Source organism: Dicentrarchus labrax, unplaced genomic scaffold (assembly GCF_905237075.1).
Source record: "Dicentrarchus labrax unplaced genomic scaffold, dlabrax2021, whole genome shotgun sequence".
Classification (NCBI taxonomy): Eukaryota; Metazoa; Chordata; class Actinopteri; family Moronidae; genus Dicentrarchus; species Dicentrarchus labrax.
In genome coordinates, this window is record NW_026136722.1 from 18,639,809 (window position 1) to 18,660,906 (window position 21,098).

Here is a 21,098-nt window from a genome sequence, read left to right on the forward strand (position 1 = left end):
AATTCTAGCCAAGTAAAATTATAATACAAGAAAATCGATTATATTTATGAATATCTGGTTTGTTTCTAAAAGGCTGTTTTTGCAGTTTTCATCTAATCGTAACATCAATTTGGCTTCAGACCATAAATAACAATTCAAATCAAGGAGAATGTATTTTATTTTACAGAAATAATAGAAAGAGAAACATTTACACATACAAACATCATCAGTGTGTATTAATTAATCAACCAGAAACACTAAAGTAGATGTAACCGTCTGCTTTTACAAAACAGATTTGAAGCCCAAAGTTTGCTGCACGTTGAGTGAAGTGTCAGTTTATCCTACCAATAATCCAATATTTCAAATAAAATAATACCCAGGTTTAAATAATCTGAGTGAGGGGCTGAAACACACTTTGTATTTTCCAGGACAACATAGATTATTTCCTGATAACTGATAATGTCACAACTTTTTTATCTATTTAATATTAATATTCCAGAACTCTGATTTAACCAAATTATTGTTAACAACAACAAACAAACAGTTCTGACTCTCAGATTGTTTTTCCATCAACTGGTCGGCTGTAATTTAATAATCCAGATTGGTAATAATATTAATTTTTCCACCATCAGCCGATAATTTAACTAATTTCCAGGCGTTTCACTGGAAACAAGTCTAATTTGACAGTTTTCTAAGGTTTTCCAGGACGTTATGAACATTAGATTTCTTGTATCATAGGTGTTGTTGCAAACATTTATTTCCCACTGGGAATAAATAAACCTATAAATAAACATATCTTCTTGTTGTTGCTGTAGAAAATAAACAATAACCAGTCTTTAAAGTCGGTTGAATAGTTGGAATACGTCACTGTGATCGGTCTGTTTGTTAAATAGAGAAAATATCTCGTCTCTCTAAAAGCTCCGCAGCCTGAAAACCACAGATCTGAATCAGGAGTTGAATCTTTGGCACACAAAAGAACTTTTTCAGGATTTTTTATTCCATCTGTAACATCAACGACTGCTTATATATTTTATTTTTCTACGTCCCGCCAACCCAACAGATTCTTTTAAAGGTCCTGGATACGCGTTGGTACAGAGAGGTTTAGGGGAACACATCAGTGGGCAGCTGGAAGTCTTTGAAGGTGTAGAAGGAGATGTCTCCGTAGTCCACGACGGCGAAGACCACCGGGACGTCTCCGCTCTGGAAGGTCAGCAGCTTCATAGCTCGCAGGTCGGGAACAGGGCCGTCGAAACTGAGACACAACAGGGAGGAAATCAACATTTAAGGCCTTTAATTAATTATTGGTTTAGACTTTGTACTTCAGCCACAATCTGTCAGCAATTAACAATTAGTACATACATACATACATACATACATACATACATACATACATACATACATACATTAGTAAACTGACTATATTTTACGGATATCTCATATTATATTGAATGCATAACACTAACACTAGTAGAGAACAACTGATAAACTGTACAATGAACACAAACACAGTAACTGCAGGAAGTTTGGGCTAAAATAAATATTGGAACTTTCTTTACAATTATCTGTCTGTATTATGTATTTATTTATTTTTTAAGGCTTTAAAAGCTGAGATATCGGCCTACTGTGTATATTTCTTAAGTTTTCTTACACTCCTTAAAATCAAGGCCCCAGATTGGGAACCACAGAATTCATCAATCAACAGATTACTGAACAACTAATTTTGGTAATCAGTTGTTTCCAGGCTGCTTTTCTCTGTTCTACATTATTGTAAATTGAATTTTTTGAGGTGTTGGTCTGAACAAAAGACTGAAGAAGTCACATTGGGTTTAACATTTATCATAAAAGATAAAAGATGATAATCTTCATTGATCCCACACCAGGCGGAAAATCGCTCCAGATAACAACAAAAGAAAGTTATAGATTAAAAAATACAAATAAAGTAGAAACTCAAAGTGAAATACAGCTTTCATTTACACAGATATGTGTGACGGATCATTACACAGACATCTGATTGCTCAGGATTCAGCAGTGTGCACAAATATAAAATATAATGGACCAAATAATTATATTTAAATAATCAAGAGATATTAGTTAATCCATCAAACTCACTGAAAGGAAGATGAGACAGAACATTGACCTCCATCCACTGTGTGATATTATATTTCAGCCACAGGCCGCACTTTGTTTGAGCGCCTACCTGCACACACACATGCGGGCGTAAGGTTTCCCCGGGTTGCTCTTCCTGAAGTCAGCCACTGAATCCGGTTGGTAAACATTGAAACAAATCCTCCACTCGTCTGAGCCGTTTAACCTGAGCGGAGACAAAAGCACAACGTCATCCGCTGAATGACGGGTCGCTCCATCACAGTACAATGTACCGGGCTGTACGGAGCGTGGCCGGGCGGCGGCAAACGCCAGCGCCGCTGCACTTCTCTTTGTCTCTCAGTCTTTATGGGTTTGTAAATTAAACATCATGTATTGTGATAGAAGAGAGACGAGCTGGGTTCAACTCTGATTTATTTTCATTCATTCAGACTCGTTAACGTTTTCTAAAGACATTTTTACCTTTCTTACTTACTTAATCTGCAGTGTACAACTAAATAAAGACCTTTTTAAATACCACAAAGAATGCAATTTAATACCTTTCTTACTAAGAAAATGTGAATGATGAAATGTCCTGCTAACACCGACATAAAGGCCTGTTTGGGAACCGGTATGATCCCGTAACAGTTAACTGAATGTGAGGCTTTGAGGCTTTTTGAAACCTATATTCGTTATGTTTTGTCACACTGGCGCCACTGAGCATGCTGAATCTTCTACAGACAGCAATCACTGGATTCCTCTGATACTGAATAATCATTGTGAGGGAAGTTCTGAAGAGTCTTTTTGCCGATGCTGTCATAAACAAGCCATTTATTGCTATTTATATTATATGTTTCTCAGTTCCTGCTGTAAGTGGAAGCAAACAATGTCAAACAGTTACAGTCCGAGGTCTTGGACTAATAAAATCCTGTCAGACTGTAGGATCTTTAGGTTATAGGAAATAAAACGAGTGATACCTGGACGCTCCCTCCAGCAGATGTGTAGATTTAATCACACTGATTTTGTCCAACAGTTCCCCTGGAATAAAGAGCAAATGTCACTGAATCAGGTGAGTTAGATACAACTAAAGCTGAGCAAACACTCAACGATTTATCAATAAAATGATTCGCTTCAGTAGATTACGTAAGTCAACACAAAGACTCAAACAGACTTTAAATAGCATGTTAACTCTGGATCCTCACCAGTGGGGATCGGTCGTGTTGGGTCATGTAAAGGCGTGACTTCCCTTTTCCACAAGTGTGCCGGTCGGCCTTTACGCTTCTCCTGCCGCCTCGCCAGGAGCTCGTGGTACTCGGCCCAGTTTCTGCACCGACGAACCTTCAGAGGAAACAGACGGAGGGGCGGTTCGGATCTTTCTTCCTGAATTCGTGTGGAACTTTTTTCAGATGTTACGTTACCTCTCTGTCTTTGTTGACGTCCCACCGGTGCCGCCGCTCGTCCTCTTCCCTCTTCTGCTCCTTCGGGGACATCTTCACCTTCCGCAGGTTTATCCTCTGCCTCCAGGGGGCGACGTCGCAGACCCCCACAGTCAGACCCTCAGGGAGCAGAGAGGGGTCCGGAGGGAACAGGCAGCCGGAGAGGCCCTCGCTGGAGCCCAGGTCGGGGAACGAGATGGAGCTGAATTGCCAGCGCGAGCGACCGGAGGCGGGTCGGTGATCCGATCGGCCCCAGACAGGGTCCGTCATCCACCAGGTCCTGCCCCCGCCTCCGTCTGCTGAACCTGCAGCGACGGTCCCTGAAGTCCCCGGAGACGACGTCAGTTGTTTTTTATCCTCCTCCGTTCTGTCAGCCGGGGAAACGTCAGAGTGACTACAGAACAAAGAATATTCACAGTCAGATATCGACACTGATCACCAGAGGAGCTGCAATAAAACACTAAGTATTTAATAATAGTAAGATTTGATAAAGTACATTGGTGGATTCTGTAATTTACTTTGTAAATAGTTTAATCTAAAGACTGATCACAGGCAACAATTGTGATAATCAATCACTGTCACTTATTATTGTCAATTAAATATATTTATTATGCGAGTCTTCGACTCTGAAACTGAGTTATTTCACTCTTTTGTGACGCTTTATAAACAATTACTGATTTTTACACATCAAATTTGAGTTTTAAAGACGTTCTACAGCACTTAGCTGGGACAGTGCTGGGATGGAAAGATATATTCATATGATTGCTCCAACCCTAAATAACACCATTACTGTTCTAACAATAACTTTGAAAACATGTTTTATCTTCATCAGATGTTCCATATTGGTCCCGATATCAGTGCATCCCTAAAATAATCAATAATTTGTTCTATAATGAAAGTAATAGTCCTACTTTTTATTTCTTCGTGTTTCTTTAAAGGGCAGTAGTTGCATAATAAAATCAGAATTTGTGTACAGTGAAGAGGGCGGGATCCTGTTTACCTGGATGTGGCGGTGGGGCTGGCGCTGCGCTTCCTCTTCACCTGTCTCCCTGCTCTGTCTCTCTGTGACTGCGGGAGGTTGAGCTGCCTCGAGTAGGACGACGGCTCCGTACTGTAAGACACAACAACCACGTTCAGGGTCCAGAGTTAACAAACCACTGCCGTCCCCGCGGCTCCACCGATACTCTGTCTGAACGGGGCGTTAAGATTCTGTCACCTGGGATCGAACCTGTGCACCACGTAGCCGAGCCTCTTCAAATGTGCAAACACCTTTGTGATGAAAGAAAGAAAGAAAGAGTTGTTAGAGCGGTTCAGCAGTGCAGTCCTCCGTCAGCGTGTGTGGGCTTCTATCTGTACCTGATACTGCTGCAGGCTGACGCTGCTGGAGGACAGAAACCGCTCATAGCCGTCCTGGATGGACAGCGGCAGGTCCCGGTAAAACACCTGCAGGTTGCCCTGGAAACGCAGAGCATCAGTGTGTCACACAGCGAGGGTTAAATATGAAATATAATATAACAGAAAGTAAAGAGCTGTTATCTGCCACTCACACACTCCAGCAGGTACAGAGCCTCTTCAGGGAGGAGATGCTGCTTGCCGTCAGCAGAAAAGCCCATCGTCTGCCAGAACTTTCCCTACGCACACACGTTACCATGACAACAATCTGACTCACATCTTATTACCACAAAGTTTATTATTGTGTTTACAGTTTGTGTCACTTACACCTGGTGTTACAATCTGTTTCACACATCGTCCAGATAAAGAGAAACTCACGTTAATGATCATCTGCAGGTAGTGTGCACGGTGGTTCGGATCTTTCAGATACATTAAATATACTGTAGGTGGTTGTTTATATTTAGAGACGCGCCTCTGATTAGTGCTGGATCGATTTGGGCTTTTAAATGGACGATTTAGAGAGCAGAGCGACCGGTTGCCGATATATAATGCTGATAATAGAACAAAGAAAAGCCAGGTATAACTCTATTATTCAATGTACATTACAGTCTCATATACATTGTTATTTTAGCCAGTAATAAGTTGTTTTAGATGCAATTTCTATTAATGAATAAAACAGACAAATACACTGAGTTATGTTGTAGAATTCAGGTATATAAGGTCATTCACTGCATTATTATTACACTATATATATCTAACATCAGCCTGTAATGGTTTTATAATCAGATTATCTGTCAGTTAGGACGAGAGAGAAGTGTAAACATTTAGAAAAGACGATGGTGAGGACATTGATCGTTTACAGCAGGATGAATGAGAGTCCCTGCACCACGCACGCCCAAACGACGCGTCCTACGGGTGGAAATGATAAACAGTAAGAAATAACAGTGTGTTCTTACATTTGCCGAATTTACAAAAGGAGACACGTAGTTAAGAATGTGTCTCAGGCAGCGTTTCACAACCTTTCTAAAGTTTCCTTCCTGATTTGCCACTCGCAGGTTTAAACACAAAGGACAGATCAGATCATTGATCATCAGGATGTCTGGATACAGTGTAAGTCAGTGATAAAGTACTCACAGCTGGAGACTGGAGCTCCACTATCTGCTCACTGGGAACCCAAACGGCCTTCACCAAGTTTCCCCTACAGAGGAAGAAAACACAGCATCAACTGTACTGACCTCAGATCAGTGCAACACAGCATGGACACATTATCTCCTTATAAAGTAATACTGACACACACACTGCTCACACACACACTCTCCTCACACACACACACACACACACACACACACACACACACACACACACACACACACACACACACACCCCTCACACACACACACACACACACACCCCTCACACACACCCCCCACACCCCCCACACACACACCCCTCCACACACACACACACACACACACACACACACACACACACACACACACACACTCTCCCCCCACACACACACACACACACACACACACACACACACACACACACACACACACTCAGATGTTGCTGCCTGTTGAACCGAAATGTGACGGAAATCCAAACTGAAGGAGCTTTAAATATTTCCTAACTTTCAGCTACTGTCCACTTATTGTTCTGGACTATATTCGCCTGTAATCCATCACTGTTCCATTTACCTTTATCTTAATATTAGAGTGCAGCTGCTTTAAACTCTCCTCTTCCTTTATTTGACCTTTATTCAACCAGATAAGTCAACTGAGAACCAATTCTACATTAACAATGACGACCTGAACGAGAGACGGGAGGAAAGTGGATACGAGACATTAAAACATAAAACACAGAAAAACAATATTAAAGTTCAAATATGACAATAAAGACACAACAACAGAGATCTATGGACAGAAGTAATCTGATACTGGAGGAGTGGGAGGAGAGTTACTGACTGCAGAACACAGGTTACAATGATGATGCATTCAAGGACAATCAGAAACAACCAGTCTTGGGAGAAAACATCCTTGAGTGCATCAGTAAGGAGTGATGTTAGGAGCTGAGCGTGCGGATCATACATCAGTAATTATCCCTGAGGACAGACAGACAGACGGACGCTACGTCTACTCACAGCTTCTCCACTCTCTCCTCTGAGACGAGGCTCCAGTGCTCCTTCAGACTCTGCTCGAGTCGCCGTCTCTGCTCGTCCGAGTCGTCGGGGAAGAAATCCTTCTGTCCTCTGACTGGGATCTTGTGGCTCCGGGATCGGGCCGCGAACAGCTCCGACGGACTGAGATTGATAAAAGGAAGACGACAGCATTCAGCTTCAGACAGTCGATGCTTCTTATCACCAGATAAAGACTGAAACTGGAAAATAAACTGATCAATTATTGTTTTAAATTGACCTTTCTACCAATATCTTATGGATATTTCATATTATATTCAGTGTATAACAGTAACAGCTGATGAACAATGAACCCAGATTATTTCCTGTTACTGGATGAAACACAGCTGCATGTGACAGTTTATTTCCAGCTCATTATGAGTCATGAAGTTGTGACTGACTGTCACAGGACGACGCCCAGACAGGTTTTATTCCTTTAAAGATCAGTCAGCTGCATTAAATCATAAAAACATCAATACGATGAATATTACAATTATAATATTTCATTAACATTTCCAACCGCTCCAGTAACAGACCGGAGGATGATTCATGTTTATAATACTTTCTGTAATGTTTTTAACATATTAAAGTCATTAAAGTGTATCTCTGTTTATAACATATTGATTTTAGAAGTGCTATATCTAGAAATTAAAGGTTTTGAATAAGAAACCAAACCTACAATCCTATAGACTATATCTAAGATTATAACACTTTATAGTAAATCCTATAAGATTATAACTGATCACCACTGGAACTACAGCTCCTTTTAGAAGACTTTATGAGGGTTTAGAGGCAGTAGTCGTATAGAAATCCTACAGGATAAAGTGCTGTTGGACTTTATCTTATAGGACTAAAAGTAGAATTCCTTTTATTAATCATTATAATGAGAATAATGATTAAACAACTTTAATTATTGACTTATTATCTCAAAAGAATGAGAAACTTTATCAATATTTTGACTTAAAGAATCTTTTTTTGGTGGAAATGTGCTTCCATACTTTATGATTATGGTCCTTTTCACACACAGAGAGATAAAAGTAGAATATCGATCACAATAATTATTGATTAGCAGCTGAATATCTGGACTGATGTTCACTTTACTAACCGACAGTTAAATGAACTGTGAGCTGTTTAATAAACAACCACAGAGCGACTCAGTGTGAAACTGATTGATCCCTATCGATAACTGTATTGATGACTGCCAATAGAGAGAAGAAAGCACCTTAATATTTCACTGAAGAACTTCTCTGCGCTGTCTGTCTTGTTGTGGTCCGCCATGTTTCCCCGGCCCTCCCCGCTGCAGGTCTCCTCTGGGTCCTAACGCCCGCCCTGTTCAGGATGTAGTAACAAACATGGCCGCCAGAGGGAGCTAAAGCACAAACAGCTGTTTGGATTTTTGTCCTATAAGGTTGTTTTTATAGTCTAAAAGGGTTTTTATCCAGTTGTCTTAAGGTTTGAACATTCTGTGTTTTGCATAAAAACACCAAAGTTAACATTAACAAACTGCATTCGTCATTTTTTTCTGGACTATTAAATTATATTTATAACTTTAATGTCCAAAAACGTTTTATTTGACTTTTCGTTCTAGTTTGCCATTATTTGAATAAATGTAATCACTTCTCAAAACCTATTTTCCAAAAAGCCTTTTATTTACGCTGTTTTAGTTTTCATGTTAGTTATAATACACATTTTACTCCACACCCTGTTACATTTTAATATTTCACACTCAACAAAAGAAGAATTAGCATCATTTGAGTCTTTAGAAGGCCGTGGAAGACCAAAAATACTGTCTCTTGCAGTTGCAGTAATGAAGCTGAGAGTAAATAAAAGCGTCAGGAAAAGATAGAAAGGACGTAACTTTAGAGATCTTTAGCTGGAAGAAACATTTCTGACTTGTGAGCAAAAATGATCCCAAGAATACACATCAAGCTTTGAATAGACAGTACTAATCAATAACTTGTGATCATGGTTGGTCTTTACAAAGGTCTTTAAAGGCAACCCTGTCTCACATTCCTCCCCTCGGGTGTTTGCTGTCCTCAACCTTTTGTTGGGAAGTTGCCTTGTTCAATATACCTGGACTTTGTGATGTGATCCAATCTAGTCTAAACAGCCACAAACTGGTTGTCTGAATATTACATAAGTACGACTGCAGGATGCTGTATGTTAATGGGGAGGAGTTTGGGGGAATGACTTTATAAAAACCTCCAGTTCAGACTGTCTGTAACAGGACCTTCGCAGCGGTACAGTATGTATACAGCTTCATTGAACTACCTTTAAATAACCTTTCCTACATGTAAAACTACTATTGGATGATTCATATTATTAATAATAATAAATCTTCTGAAGGTTGCTGAGACAAAATGAAACTTTCAGCCGTCCTTTTTCTCAGTGCCGTCTCCACGGTGCTGGCAGGTAATTATATATCAAACCTCTCCTTTGTGTCTTTATGTGCATGTCTGAAAGTATTGTTTTGTTATTAAGTCTGTCTTTGCAGTGTAGATCCCTGTATATGACTTTCAGTAATTTAAATGTGTAAAATGCAACATGAACATAGATTAAACATCTTTACAGAAACTATAAGAGTAAAAGGGAAATAATTGTAGGTAATTATGTAGAAGCATTACATTTAGGGCAGCAGATTGACAGGTTTCCTTTCAATGTGTGCACCTTTAACTAACCACAATCTAATTATAATATATGAACATATATATAATGGGAAATTAGATGATTGGGTTGGAAACAAAATAGGTGGAAAATGTGCGCTCATCACCTATGACCCCAACAGGCTATTCTTAAATACAGATGTTTTTGTAACTAACTGTACATTTTCTTGCCTCTCAGGGCGGACCCTGGTGTTCCCCACTCAGACCAGTACCAGTTATGTTGAGATGACCCCTCTGAAACCGCTCAGTCTGAGGGCCTTCACCCTGTGCATGCGTGTGGCCACAGAGCTCAGCGGTGAGCGTGAGATCATCCTCTTTGCGTACCGGACTCAACACTATGATGAGCTCAATGTGTGGCGCGAGCTGGACGGCAGGTAGACACTTTTCTGATCTCATAACCAACTTTTTATCTTGTAATTTGTACTTTTTATGTCAGAATTTTGACATGACATTACGCTTTTGTATGATCAGGGACACGTTTTAATCATATTCTTTTGAATTTTGTTGTAATTTGACAAAAATATTCTATTGGCAGAAATTTAATATAATATTCACATATATATACAATAATAATAATAAACAACAAATAATAGCACCAGGCCTACTGCTGAATACTTCTGTTATTACAAGTGCAAAAACTAATACTAACAATACTGCTGCTGCTATTACTACGACAAACAAGTCCAATGCTCTATATTTCCTTTGTGTTAAAACCTTGATGTATTTTTATTTTGCATTGTTTAAACCTTCTGAAACTCTGTTTTAAAAGATGCATACTAATTAATTTTATATATGTGTGTTTAGGTTGTCCTTCTACTTGAGTGGAGATGGTGTTTTATTCAAAACTCCTGAGCTTGGTCCCATGGAGACCCACCTGTGTTTCACCTGGGACTCCAGTTCAGGTGCAGCTGCTGTCTTCGTGGACGGGAGGAAAAGCTTGACCAAAGTTTACAGGAAGGGTCACACTATCCGCTCCGGAGGCAAAGTTATCCTTGGACAGGATCCGGACGCTTACTTTGGTGACTTTGAGGCCAAACAGAGTTTTGTTGGGGAGATCAGTGATGTCAATATGTGGGACACTGTCCTCTCAGACAGCACGATCCGAGACATGTTCAATGGGAAGAAAGTAGAGAGAGGAAATGTTTTTGACTGGGAAAGCACAGAGCTTGAAATCAATGGGGAAGTGGAAGTTGTTAACCGTGAGCTGTAGCTGTACACGACATGCTGGAGTATAATGTTGAACAAGTTAATATAAAGCTCTGCAGCCAATGGAAATCAGTGCAGCCACATTACATGTACATTGTCATTTAAAATACATCTGTGCACCAATATCTAATAAAAACCTATGGTGACAATGTCTGTTGTGATGGAATGTATTACATATTAAAGTCAACTAAGACTGCATCATATTATTTTGTAGGGGAAAGAAACAGAAAAAGCTGTGTGTGGGTGCATGTGGAGCCTTTGCTTTATTATTTTACACTCTTACATCAGTAGGCACCCAACCTAACTCATTCTTGGTGTTTTTGTTAATCGGGTGGTGGTGGCCAAGGATGGTATCAAACTCCCGGCCTGAATTATTGTCCCAGTCCGCTCCACTGAAGAAGTACATCTCTTTTCCGGAACCCGCTGTCCGCTCTGAAGCCTCTGGCATTTTAAAAAAAGTTTTAAAGTCACCGTTCTGGCTCCATAGCATCAGTACTCACCTAACATATACAAAAGACTGGAAGATTAACCAGGGAAAGTGCAACTGCTCTGATGCTCCAGTCTAACTGAGAGTTAACCGATTTGTGCTCATTTAAAAAAAAATTAAAATTGTGCAAAACTGCTACAGACTGCAACAAAACTGCTACAGACTGGGCATAAACTATTTTAGGGGTCTTGGCATGGAAACGTTTGGGAACCCATACACTACATAACGATAACTGACCTGATTCGTCTTGAAGAACCATCAAAATATAATTTTAAGACATACTATTACATCAGCTTTGTGTTTGCATCCTCATGGACTGAAAGTTGTAACAGACAATTTACTCAGTGCAAACATCTCTAAAAGTAGCCTAATATTAAAGTAATCATTTTTAAAGCATTAGGTTAATAAATTATAAATAAATTAGTTATTTACTGTCATGTGCACAAAAATTACAGTGAAGTATTCATTAGCAATGAAAATCTTTGTTCTCTCACAAATATAAACGTATAAATTGAAATGCCTATAAAATATTGAGTATATTCTGTTCTGTTGTTTTAGTGTCCTCTTGTGGACTTTAAAGATACTTTCTCCAACAGAAGCTGAATTCAGTCACAACAGCTTATTTAATAAGATATTTTATGTGTCATATTTAAAGCTGAAAAGTGTGAATAACACATTCATTACACTTGTTTTTATGCACCTTTCATGTATAACTTTACACAAGCTTACTGGCTTAGTTGGAAAAAGTCCAAAGGGAAGTAACACAGACGATTCCACGGAAGGCAGATAGAAATCTCAAATCAAATAGGTTTCAGGGAGTAGCAGAGGCAACAGAGCAAAACATGTGACAAAGAAAGAAACTAGAGACAAAGCAACTAGGATGTCAGCCTGTGGCTTTGACAAACAATTATATGGAAAAGGATATTAGTTATTTTTAGTTATATAATTTATAAAATGGATAGCTCCAATTGAGGGATATCATTGATTTCTTAACAGTATTATAAAATAATAACTGTATATTACGGCTATGGCTAATCTAATTATCTAATTGTCAATTTGGTTTTAGTCTGCTTGAGAAAAAAAAAAAGTCTAACAAACTGCTACAAACTGTTACAAAACTGCTATAAAATTGAATTCAATTACATTTTATTTTTATAGTACCAATTCATAACAAATGTCATCTCAGGACACTTTTACTAAATGCATTAAGGGTAATACACTATATTATTATATTATATCATCTAATGGCAATTTGAAGATAAATAATGTAAAATCTTCATTAAAACTACCTAAAACTTCCACCTCATCACGCACGGAACAAACTTCAGGATGGACAACTGCACTGTTTTTAAGAATCCGGCTTCTACAACACCAGCGTCGTCGTCGTCTCCTCATCAGGAGATGGAGTAGGGTGACCATTCGTCTGGCTTTTAAATGTCCTGTCCGGCTGCAGGTGCAGCCTTTAGCCGGACACTCATTTGTCCTCCTTGAGAAAACAACGCAAAAGGTCGCCTTTTGACACATTACTAGTTTAATACTTATTGGCTAAAAAGGTGTGTCAAAATAAGTAATTTCATTGGTTATATTTTCGTGTGGTGACCTATCAACACATGGCTAATTTCAAAATTCAAATGAGCCATGTGTTGATTGCCACAATGCGCTCATGCACAGTTGCTACCACCAGGCTGTCAATCAAGCTCTCAGACAGAGAACATAATGTGAGCTAACGTCGGTTGTTGGACTGAAATTCTGAAATTGCTCATACTCATATGTAGATAGGCAAAGCCTATACATCTGAAACAGAAGGTGCTGTATTTGTTTACCCTTTATCTATCCAGATAAAAACATCAAGAACAGTTTCTGTATGATGTTTATTAGACCTATGTAACCTGAATTGGAAGGGCACGTTGTCATGAGCTGTATCTTGTATATTTATTATTAGCTATGTGGTATGTGTATGCACCTTTATGTAATCTGCTGGAAAAACATTAAAATTTAAAACTGGATCATACCAAACAAATATCTGCATGTGTGTCCCCGTGTATGCAAAGTGTCCTCCTTTTTGATGTGAAGGAAATGGCCACCCTAACAAGGAGCAACCGTCGATAACTTCAGGTAATATATTTATTATAATTCTTCGTTGTACATGTTTGTACAGTTATTAAATATTTGAGCACTTTCAAAATGTATTTGTGTAAAAATCTTTTGAATGGGGAGGAGTGGTGACATTTAAGCAACCGATTGCTTTTTTTTTTTTTTTTTGAAGTTGAAAAAAAGTATGGAATGAGGTACTCAATTGGTATCGGTATCGTGTTGCGAGAACTGGTATCGAACATTTTTAAACGATACCCAGCCCTCACCACTAACATTTCACAATGAAATGTGATTAGAATCCTTCAGAAATCTTTTGTTTTATATTATTGTGTTGCTCTCTTTAATTTAGACATAACACATTTTCTCATTAGGAATTTAGAATTTGCATAATTTGGGCCATTGGAAGACTAAAAATAACTTGTCACTCTATTGTCTCTATTTGTGATCAGATTATGACCAAGAATGTCAATCTCAAAGTGAGTCCTCTTACAGAAAGGCAAATCTTCCATTTAAGAACCTTGTAAATAGATGAAATGGTCTGAGACTGACAATCACACATGTTGAATAGTTCAACATGTGTGATAACTGTACACAAGCTTACTGGCTTAGTTATTTTCAGTTATATAACCTATGATCATTTGTAAAATTGATTTTTTTTAAAATGAGGGATCTCACTGGTTCTTAACAGTATTATAATAACTGTATATAACGGCTATGATGTCTAATTACTTTTTCAGTATCAAATAAAAAATGGTCTAACAAACTACCACAAAACTGTTACAAAACTGTTGTAGGCCTAAAGTGATTGTAAAAATGTTTAGCCGTTCACACAGAATTAAAAAAAAAAGTTGTAATGTTCCTCCCCTTCAAATGTTGTTGCCCTGTTCAATATACTTGGGCTTTGTACACTTTGTTAGTTCACTGGAAAACGACTGCCGGATTAAGGATGCTGTTGTTTGCATTTCAGTATTATTTAATGGGGAGGAGTTTTTACAATCACTTTATAAAAACCTCCAGTTCAGACTGTCTGTAACAGGACCTTCGCAGCGGTACAGTATGTATACAGCTTCATTGAACTACCTTCCAATAACCTTTCCTACATGTAAAACTACTATTGGATGATTCATGAAATTAATAATAAATCTTTTGCAGGTTTGCTGAGACAAAATGAAACTTTCAGCCGTCCTTTTTCTCAGTGCCGTCTCCACGGTGCTGGCAGGTAATTATATATCAAACCTCTCCTTTGTGTCTTTATGTGCATGTCTGAAAGTATTGTTTTGTTTTTAAGTCTGTCTTTGCAGTGTAGATCCCTGTATATGACTTTTAGTAATTTAAATGTGTAAAATGCAACATGAACATAGATTAAACATCTGTACAGAAACTATAAGAGTAAAAGGGAAATAATTGTAGGTAATTATGTAGATGCATTACATTTAGGGCAGCAGATTGACAGGTTTCCTTTCAACGTGTGCACCTTTAACTAACCACAATCTAATTATAATATATAAATAAATAACTAACTGTACATTTTCTTGCCTCTCAGGGCAGACCCTGGTGTTCCCCACTCAGACCAGTACCAGTTATGTTGAGATGACCCCTCTGAAACCGCTCAATCTGAGTGCCTTCACCCTGTGCATGCGTGTGGCCACAGAGCTCAGCGGTGAACGTGAGATCATCCTCTTTGCGTACCGGACTCAACACTATGATGAGCTCAATGTGTGGCGCGAGCTGGACGGCAGGTAGACACTTTTCTGATCTCATAACCAACTTTTTATCTTGTAATTTGTACTTTTTATGTCAAATTTTGACATGACATTACGCTTTTGTATGATCAAGGACACGTTTTAATCATATTCTTTTGAATTTTGTTGTAATTGTAATGACAAAAATATTCTATTGGCAGAAATTTAATATAATATTCACATATATATACAATAATAATAATAAACAACAAATAATAGCACCAGGCCTACTGCTGAATACTTCTGTTATTACAAGTGCAAAAACTAATACTAACAATACTGCTGCTGCTATTACTACGACAAACAAGTCCAATGCTCTATATTTCCTTTGTGTAAAAACCTTGATGTATTTTTATTTTGCATTGTTAAACCTTCTGAAACTCTGTTTTAAAAGATGCATACTAATTAATTTTATATATGTGTGTTTAGGTTGTCCTTCTACTTGAGTGGACATTGTGTTTTATTTAAAACTCCTGAGCTCGGTCCCATGGAGACCCACCTGTGTTTCACCTGGGACTCCAGTTCAGGTGCAGCTGCTGTCTTTGTGGACGGGAGGAAAAGCTTGACCAAAATTTACAGGAAGGGTCACGTTATCCGCTCCGGAGGCAAAGTTATCCTTGGACAGGATCCAGACGCTTACTTGGGTAACTTTGAGGCCAAACAGAGTTTTGTTGGGGAGATCGGTGATGTCAATATGTGGGACACTGTCCTCTCAGACAGCACGATCCGAGACATGTTCAATGGGAAGAAAGTAGAGAGAGGAAATGTTTTTGACTGGGAAAGCACACAGCTCAGAACTAATGGGGACGTGGTAGTTGTTAACCGTGAGCTGTAGCTGTACACGACATGCTGGAGTAATGTCAGTAATGTCATAATGTCAAACAAGGCAATATAAAGCTCTGCAGCCAATGGAAATCAGTGTAGCCACATTACATGTATGTATGTATACATTATGTGAAGTAGATGATTTATTGATTAAAATGCGTCTGTGCACCAATATCTAATAAAAACTTATGGTGACAATGTCTGTTGTGATGGAATGTATTACATAATAATAATCAGTACTCACCTAACATATACAAAAGACTGGACCATTAACCAGGGAAAGTGCAACTGCTCTGATGCTCCTGAAGCTCCAGTCTTACTGAGAATTAACTGATTTGTGCTCATTTAATAGAAATTGTGTTTGGGAATATGCACAATGGAAGTGTGTTTCTAAGTGGGGCCCCCAGATGAGGGGAAATGCTAAATAACAAAAATAAAACTACGAACCCCCTGACTATTGCTATTATTATGTGTATTAATTTGTAAAATGGATAGCTCAAATTGAGGGATCTCAATGGTTCTTAAAAGTATTATAATAACTGTATATAACGGCTATGACGTCTAACTACTTGTCACAATTCGGTATCACTCTGCTTGAGAAAAAATTGTCTAACAACCTGCTACAAACTATTACAAACTGTTACAAGCTGTTACGAAACTGCTACAAACTAACAAAACTGCAACAAACTGCTACAAAATGCAAACAAAATGCAAAAAAAAACTGCTACAAACTGCAACAAAATTCAATTCAATTGTATTTGTATGACACAAGTAGCCCAGCATTCAGAGAACGCAGTGTTCTGGAGGAGAAATAGGGTACTATGAGCTCTTCAAGATATGAAGGGGCCTGACCCTGAAGAGCTTTGTAGGTGAGGAGGAGGATTTTGAATCAGTCACTCGTGCTGCAGCATTCTGAATCAACTGTAGCTTCTTTATGGTGAATGATGGGAATTTTATGCAAATAGGCGTTACGTCAGGCAGTAAGGATCGGTGCACGCTGCTCATTAGACACACACAAATATACAGTTTATTATATTTGCTGATATCAACGTGTCTGTATAAATATACAGTCTATGATTTATTATTATTATTATGATTAGGGATTGTAGACAACAATATTATGATCTTTACTATCAAATTACAGCTTACTCAAACTGTACAACTCTACACAGTCAACATGATTTTATATTCAAGTGATAAAAATGTGCTTTATTTTCACATTTGTTTGAGTTTTCTTCCTATTTTCTGCATTTATTTTCACTCCAACTGTCAGCTGCAGTTCAATAAAGTCACCAGCACGTGTCAGCCTATGAGCAGTGTATGGGAGGAGTCTGAACATTGACCGTATATTAGAGTCTGATTAATAAACATTATTTATAGCGCCTGCTGTAGGTGCATTTATATTCCTTCATGTCAGCTGTTGTATTCTTTAACAATAAATCAGACATAAAACTCTGTATTAAACCTTTCTTCAGTATCACGTTTTTTCATCCTGGGACTCTTTAGTTGACAGCAGATATGTTATTATTGATCGACACTGTGGTGGCATCAGCAATCCTCTATGCAGTAGTCTGGGGGACAGAAAGAGACTGAACAAACTGGTCAGGAGGGCTAGTTCTGCCCTAGACTGCCCTCTAGACTCCATGGAGGAGGTGGGTGAAAGGAGGATGCTGGACCGCTACCACAGGTCCTTCATCCCACCATGCCACTAGTTCCTGCTGTGACCTGTGCAATATTCTATTTCAACTTAAATCACATCTTTATATAAAACTGTATATAGTGTACATACGACCCTAATGCTATTTTTTTCTTTATAACTTATTATTTTTCTACTTTATTGTGTTATTTAAGGTGTATCTTTTTCATTCTTGCTGTAACAAGTCTATCGTATCTTGTGCAAAATGTAGGAAAAGTTGTGCTGTTTCTACACAATGAAGTCTGCGATCACTTAAACTTTTGACGCTCTGAGCTCCGGAACAACACAAGTTCCAACCACCTGCTCCATAAGCTCCAATGTTAATTTACAGCACAAATCTCTGTAGAAAAGCAGACGTGCCCGTTTTTTAAATCCCTGTAATGGTCACATTTTTAACTTTATCCACATGTATATGTACGTTCAGCAAAGCCTTGGGATGCTGACGGTCACATCGTGTCAACAGTACGACCGACAGTTGTTGAATTACGGCGTATTGTTCGAGTGGTAGTTTCAGGGTTTGGTGGTTGCTGGGCTGAAATTAATGCAGCTGACTCTGATTGGCTCAATTAAAATGTGTCTAATTTTATTTTTTAACCACAGGAACTTTAGTCTCTGATACACATCTACAACCATGCAGCAAATAATAAGAAATTAGATATTTTAAAAACAGAAATATGATTAATATTTTTTTTATTTGATTTTGATGTTTTATTTGATTATATTATTATTTTTTTTAATTTAAGAATGTGGGAGGAAACCGAAGCACTCGGAGTAAACCCATGCCAACACAGTGAGCACTTTGTACTCCTCACAGTAATGGTGTTAAGGCCCAAAACTGAACCCTCACCTTATTGCTGTAAGGCTACAGTGTTTAACACTGAGGCACCTGTGTGGCCCTGTAAGACCTGGTCCTAGTTCTAGTCCAGGTTGGACACTGTGTGCTACCAGCTTGATTTTAGCCGGTAGCACACTGTGTCCAACCTGGACCTTTTTTTTTTCATTATTGTCAAATGTAGGAGAAACCGAAGCACTCGGAGTAAACCTCATGTCAACCCAGTGAGCACTCTGTACTCCTCACAGTAATGGTGTCAAGGCCCAGAATTGAACCCTCACACCTTATTGCTGCAAGGCCACAGTGATTAACACTGAGGCACCTGTGTGGCCCTGTAAAACCTGGTCCTAGTTCTAGTCCAGGTTGGACACTGTGTGCTACCAGCCTTAGTTTAGCCGGTAGCACACTGTGTCCAACCTGGAAATTTGTTTTTCATTATTATGTCAAATGTAGGAGAAACCGAAGCACTCGGAGTAAACCTCATGTCAACCCAGTGAGCACTCTGTACTCCTCACAGTAATGGTGTCAAGGCCCAGAATTGAACCCTCACACCTTATTGCTGCGAGGCCACAGTGTTTAACACTGAGGCACCTATGTGGCCCTGTAAGACCTGGTCCTAGTTCAAGTCCAGGTTGAACACTGTGCTACCAGCTGAATGGAGGCTGGTAGCACAGTGTTCTGCTGGACAATTTTTTTTCATTATAATTTAAAATGCAGGAGAAACCGAAGCACTCGGAGTAAACCTCATGTCACCTTTGATTTCTTCTTATCTAAAATATGGGAGGAAACTGATGACTTACAAACTAAATGGAAATGTTGTTTGTCTTCTATGACAAAGTGAAGCCTGTCCCTCCCATCGCGCCCCAAGACTGCAAATGATTATTATTTGCAGCCACATCTACAGCAGGCATTGAATGGTGAGGCCATGGTCTTGAAAAGACCTGTGAAGAACCTCTTAACCCCGGTCTTTTGTGGTGTCATCAGATGACTTTTTAGAGTATCAATTATAATTTCATAAAGAAATTCATCATCTAACATTAGGCTCAGTCGCACTCCGTCTGCGTCACCCATCATCTGGCACAGGTCCTTATACACCGCCTTCGCTATCTTATTAATATTTTTAATCTTTGGCTTTATAGGCACAGCAGAATCCGCAAGATCTGCCCAGAGCCTCTGTTTTAGTGAGTTGAAGGCAGTTTTGGCAACAGGCACATTAATCTGCTTGCCTTTCGTAATCTGGTTAAGCATCCCAAACACCAAAAGCCCAGAGGACGTTTCGTCCCACTGGTGGAGACCATGTGCGATTGCCTTTCCTGCAGGTTTACTGACCTTCTCACTGGAAGCCTTTCCTGCAGGTTTACTGACCTTCTCACTGGAAGCTGGCTCATCAGTGATGGAAGGAGGTGCTGCTTCAAACACTGATGTCAAAGTTTCACCAGCTTCTTTGCTGATAGCTGGCTCAGTGACAGAAACTGGTGCTGAATCTAACACAGGTGTCACCAAGGGGCCCTCGGCAAGTGTCGGCATACTAACTACTAGTCCCTTAATCTTGGTCAGAGCAATGCTCATGTGGTCCCTTTTGCTTTTGCGCAGCTGCACTTGTTGGTTAAGCCAATTCCACATTTGCTTCATAAATGTATCGACTTCAGCTTTAATCTCGACCCGAAACTTCAACTTGCGCCCTTGTCTTAAATGAAAAAATACCAACTTTGTCAGCTGCATAGTGGCCATTTCCAATTGGCCAGTGGAAATGCCCCTAGCAAGTCTTTCATAAATGCACTCTATGTACCGTTGCATATCCATTTCTTGATGTTGGATCATATCCGCCACCACCTGACCCACCCCATCAAATAGCACCTCCACTGATTCTTTTTCTGCCGGTGGGAAGCAGCTACAGTTCCTCCTTAGTTTCTCTACCAAGTCGAGGATTGACGCCTTGGCAAATCTGTTGACGAAAAAAGTCTTAAGTTTCTGTTCCATCCTTCTCCAGCAGGGCTTTCTGATTGACTTAGCCTCCGGGGCAGGCGTTGTGCAGTCTGTCTCCAGTCTCAGCTGCTCCACTATATCGCTGACGATCTCAGAGGCTGTTGTGTCTGCATCCTGGCGGGCGCTTGGCACGAGCAGGTCGTGTTTTTCCTGTGAACTTCTACTATAATAGTCAATGGGACTGACAGCATCTGCCTCGTCCTGCAGGATCTTCTTCACGGCTTCGGTTGTATAATGCATCCTTTCCAGGCAGGTTTCTGGCTCATCTTCAATGGTAAGTATGGGGGTCTGCAACGAATCCCCAGTCAGCTTAGTGTCCTGGTCAGCTGATTTTTCCAGGATTTCTGTAGTTTCATCAGCTTCCATTTCATCACTTTTCGTGTCATTATGCAGGCTTGAAGTGCACGTCATCTCAGAAAGACTGTTTTCTGGTTTGTCTTCTTCATAGGGAAGAACGGTGATTTGCAGTGACCGTACTTCCTTCAACTGAAAGTCTTGGTCC

General features: G+C 39.4%; 3 protein-coding genes across 3 annotated transcripts; 2 read left to right on the plus strand and 1 right to left on the minus strand.

The window, feature by feature from the left end:
- Nucleotides 1-139: 139 nt before the first annotated feature.
- On the minus strand, nt 140-8,373 carry tsen54 (TSEN54 tRNA splicing endonuclease subunit). Its single transcript, XM_051388587.1, has 12 exons — nt 8,288-8,373; nt 7,033-7,191; nt 6,024-6,087; nt 5,045-5,128; nt 4,854-4,952; nt 4,714-4,766; nt 4,498-4,608; nt 3,480-3,891; nt 3,264-3,399; nt 3,039-3,099; nt 2,177-2,290; nt 140-1,231 (listed from the first exon to the last, which is right to left on the minus strand). Exons 1-12 carry the CDS (start codon nt 8,341-8,343, stop codon nt 1,081-1,083), a joined length of 1,500 nt encoding a protein of 499 aa, XP_051244547.1. The 5' UTR covers nt 8,344-8,373; the 3' UTR covers nt 140-1,080.
- A 787-nt stretch (nt 8,374-9,160) lies between these two features.
- On the plus strand, nt 9,161-11,085 carry LOC127356680 (pentraxin fusion protein-like). The gene is made up of 4 exons (XM_051388672.1): nt 9,161-9,310; nt 9,412-9,477; nt 9,907-10,102; nt 10,533-11,085. Exons 2-4 carry the CDS (start codon nt 9,426-9,428, stop codon nt 10,936-10,938), a joined length of 654 nt encoding a protein of 217 aa, XP_051244632.1. The 5' UTR covers nt 9,161-9,310; nt 9,412-9,425; the 3' UTR covers nt 10,939-11,085.
- A 3,356-nt stretch (nt 11,086-14,441) lies between these two features.
- LOC127356681 (pentraxin fusion protein-like) lies at nt 14,442-16,334 on the plus strand. Its single transcript, XM_051388673.1, has 4 exons — nt 14,442-14,569; nt 14,668-14,734; nt 15,059-15,254; nt 15,687-16,334. The coding sequence occupies exons 2-4, from the start codon at nt 14,683-14,685 to the stop codon at nt 16,090-16,092; spliced, it is 654 nt and encodes a 217-aa protein (XP_051244633.1). The 5' UTR covers nt 14,442-14,569; nt 14,668-14,682; the 3' UTR covers nt 16,093-16,334.
- The last annotated feature ends 4,764 nt before the right edge of the window (nt 16,335-21,098 follow it).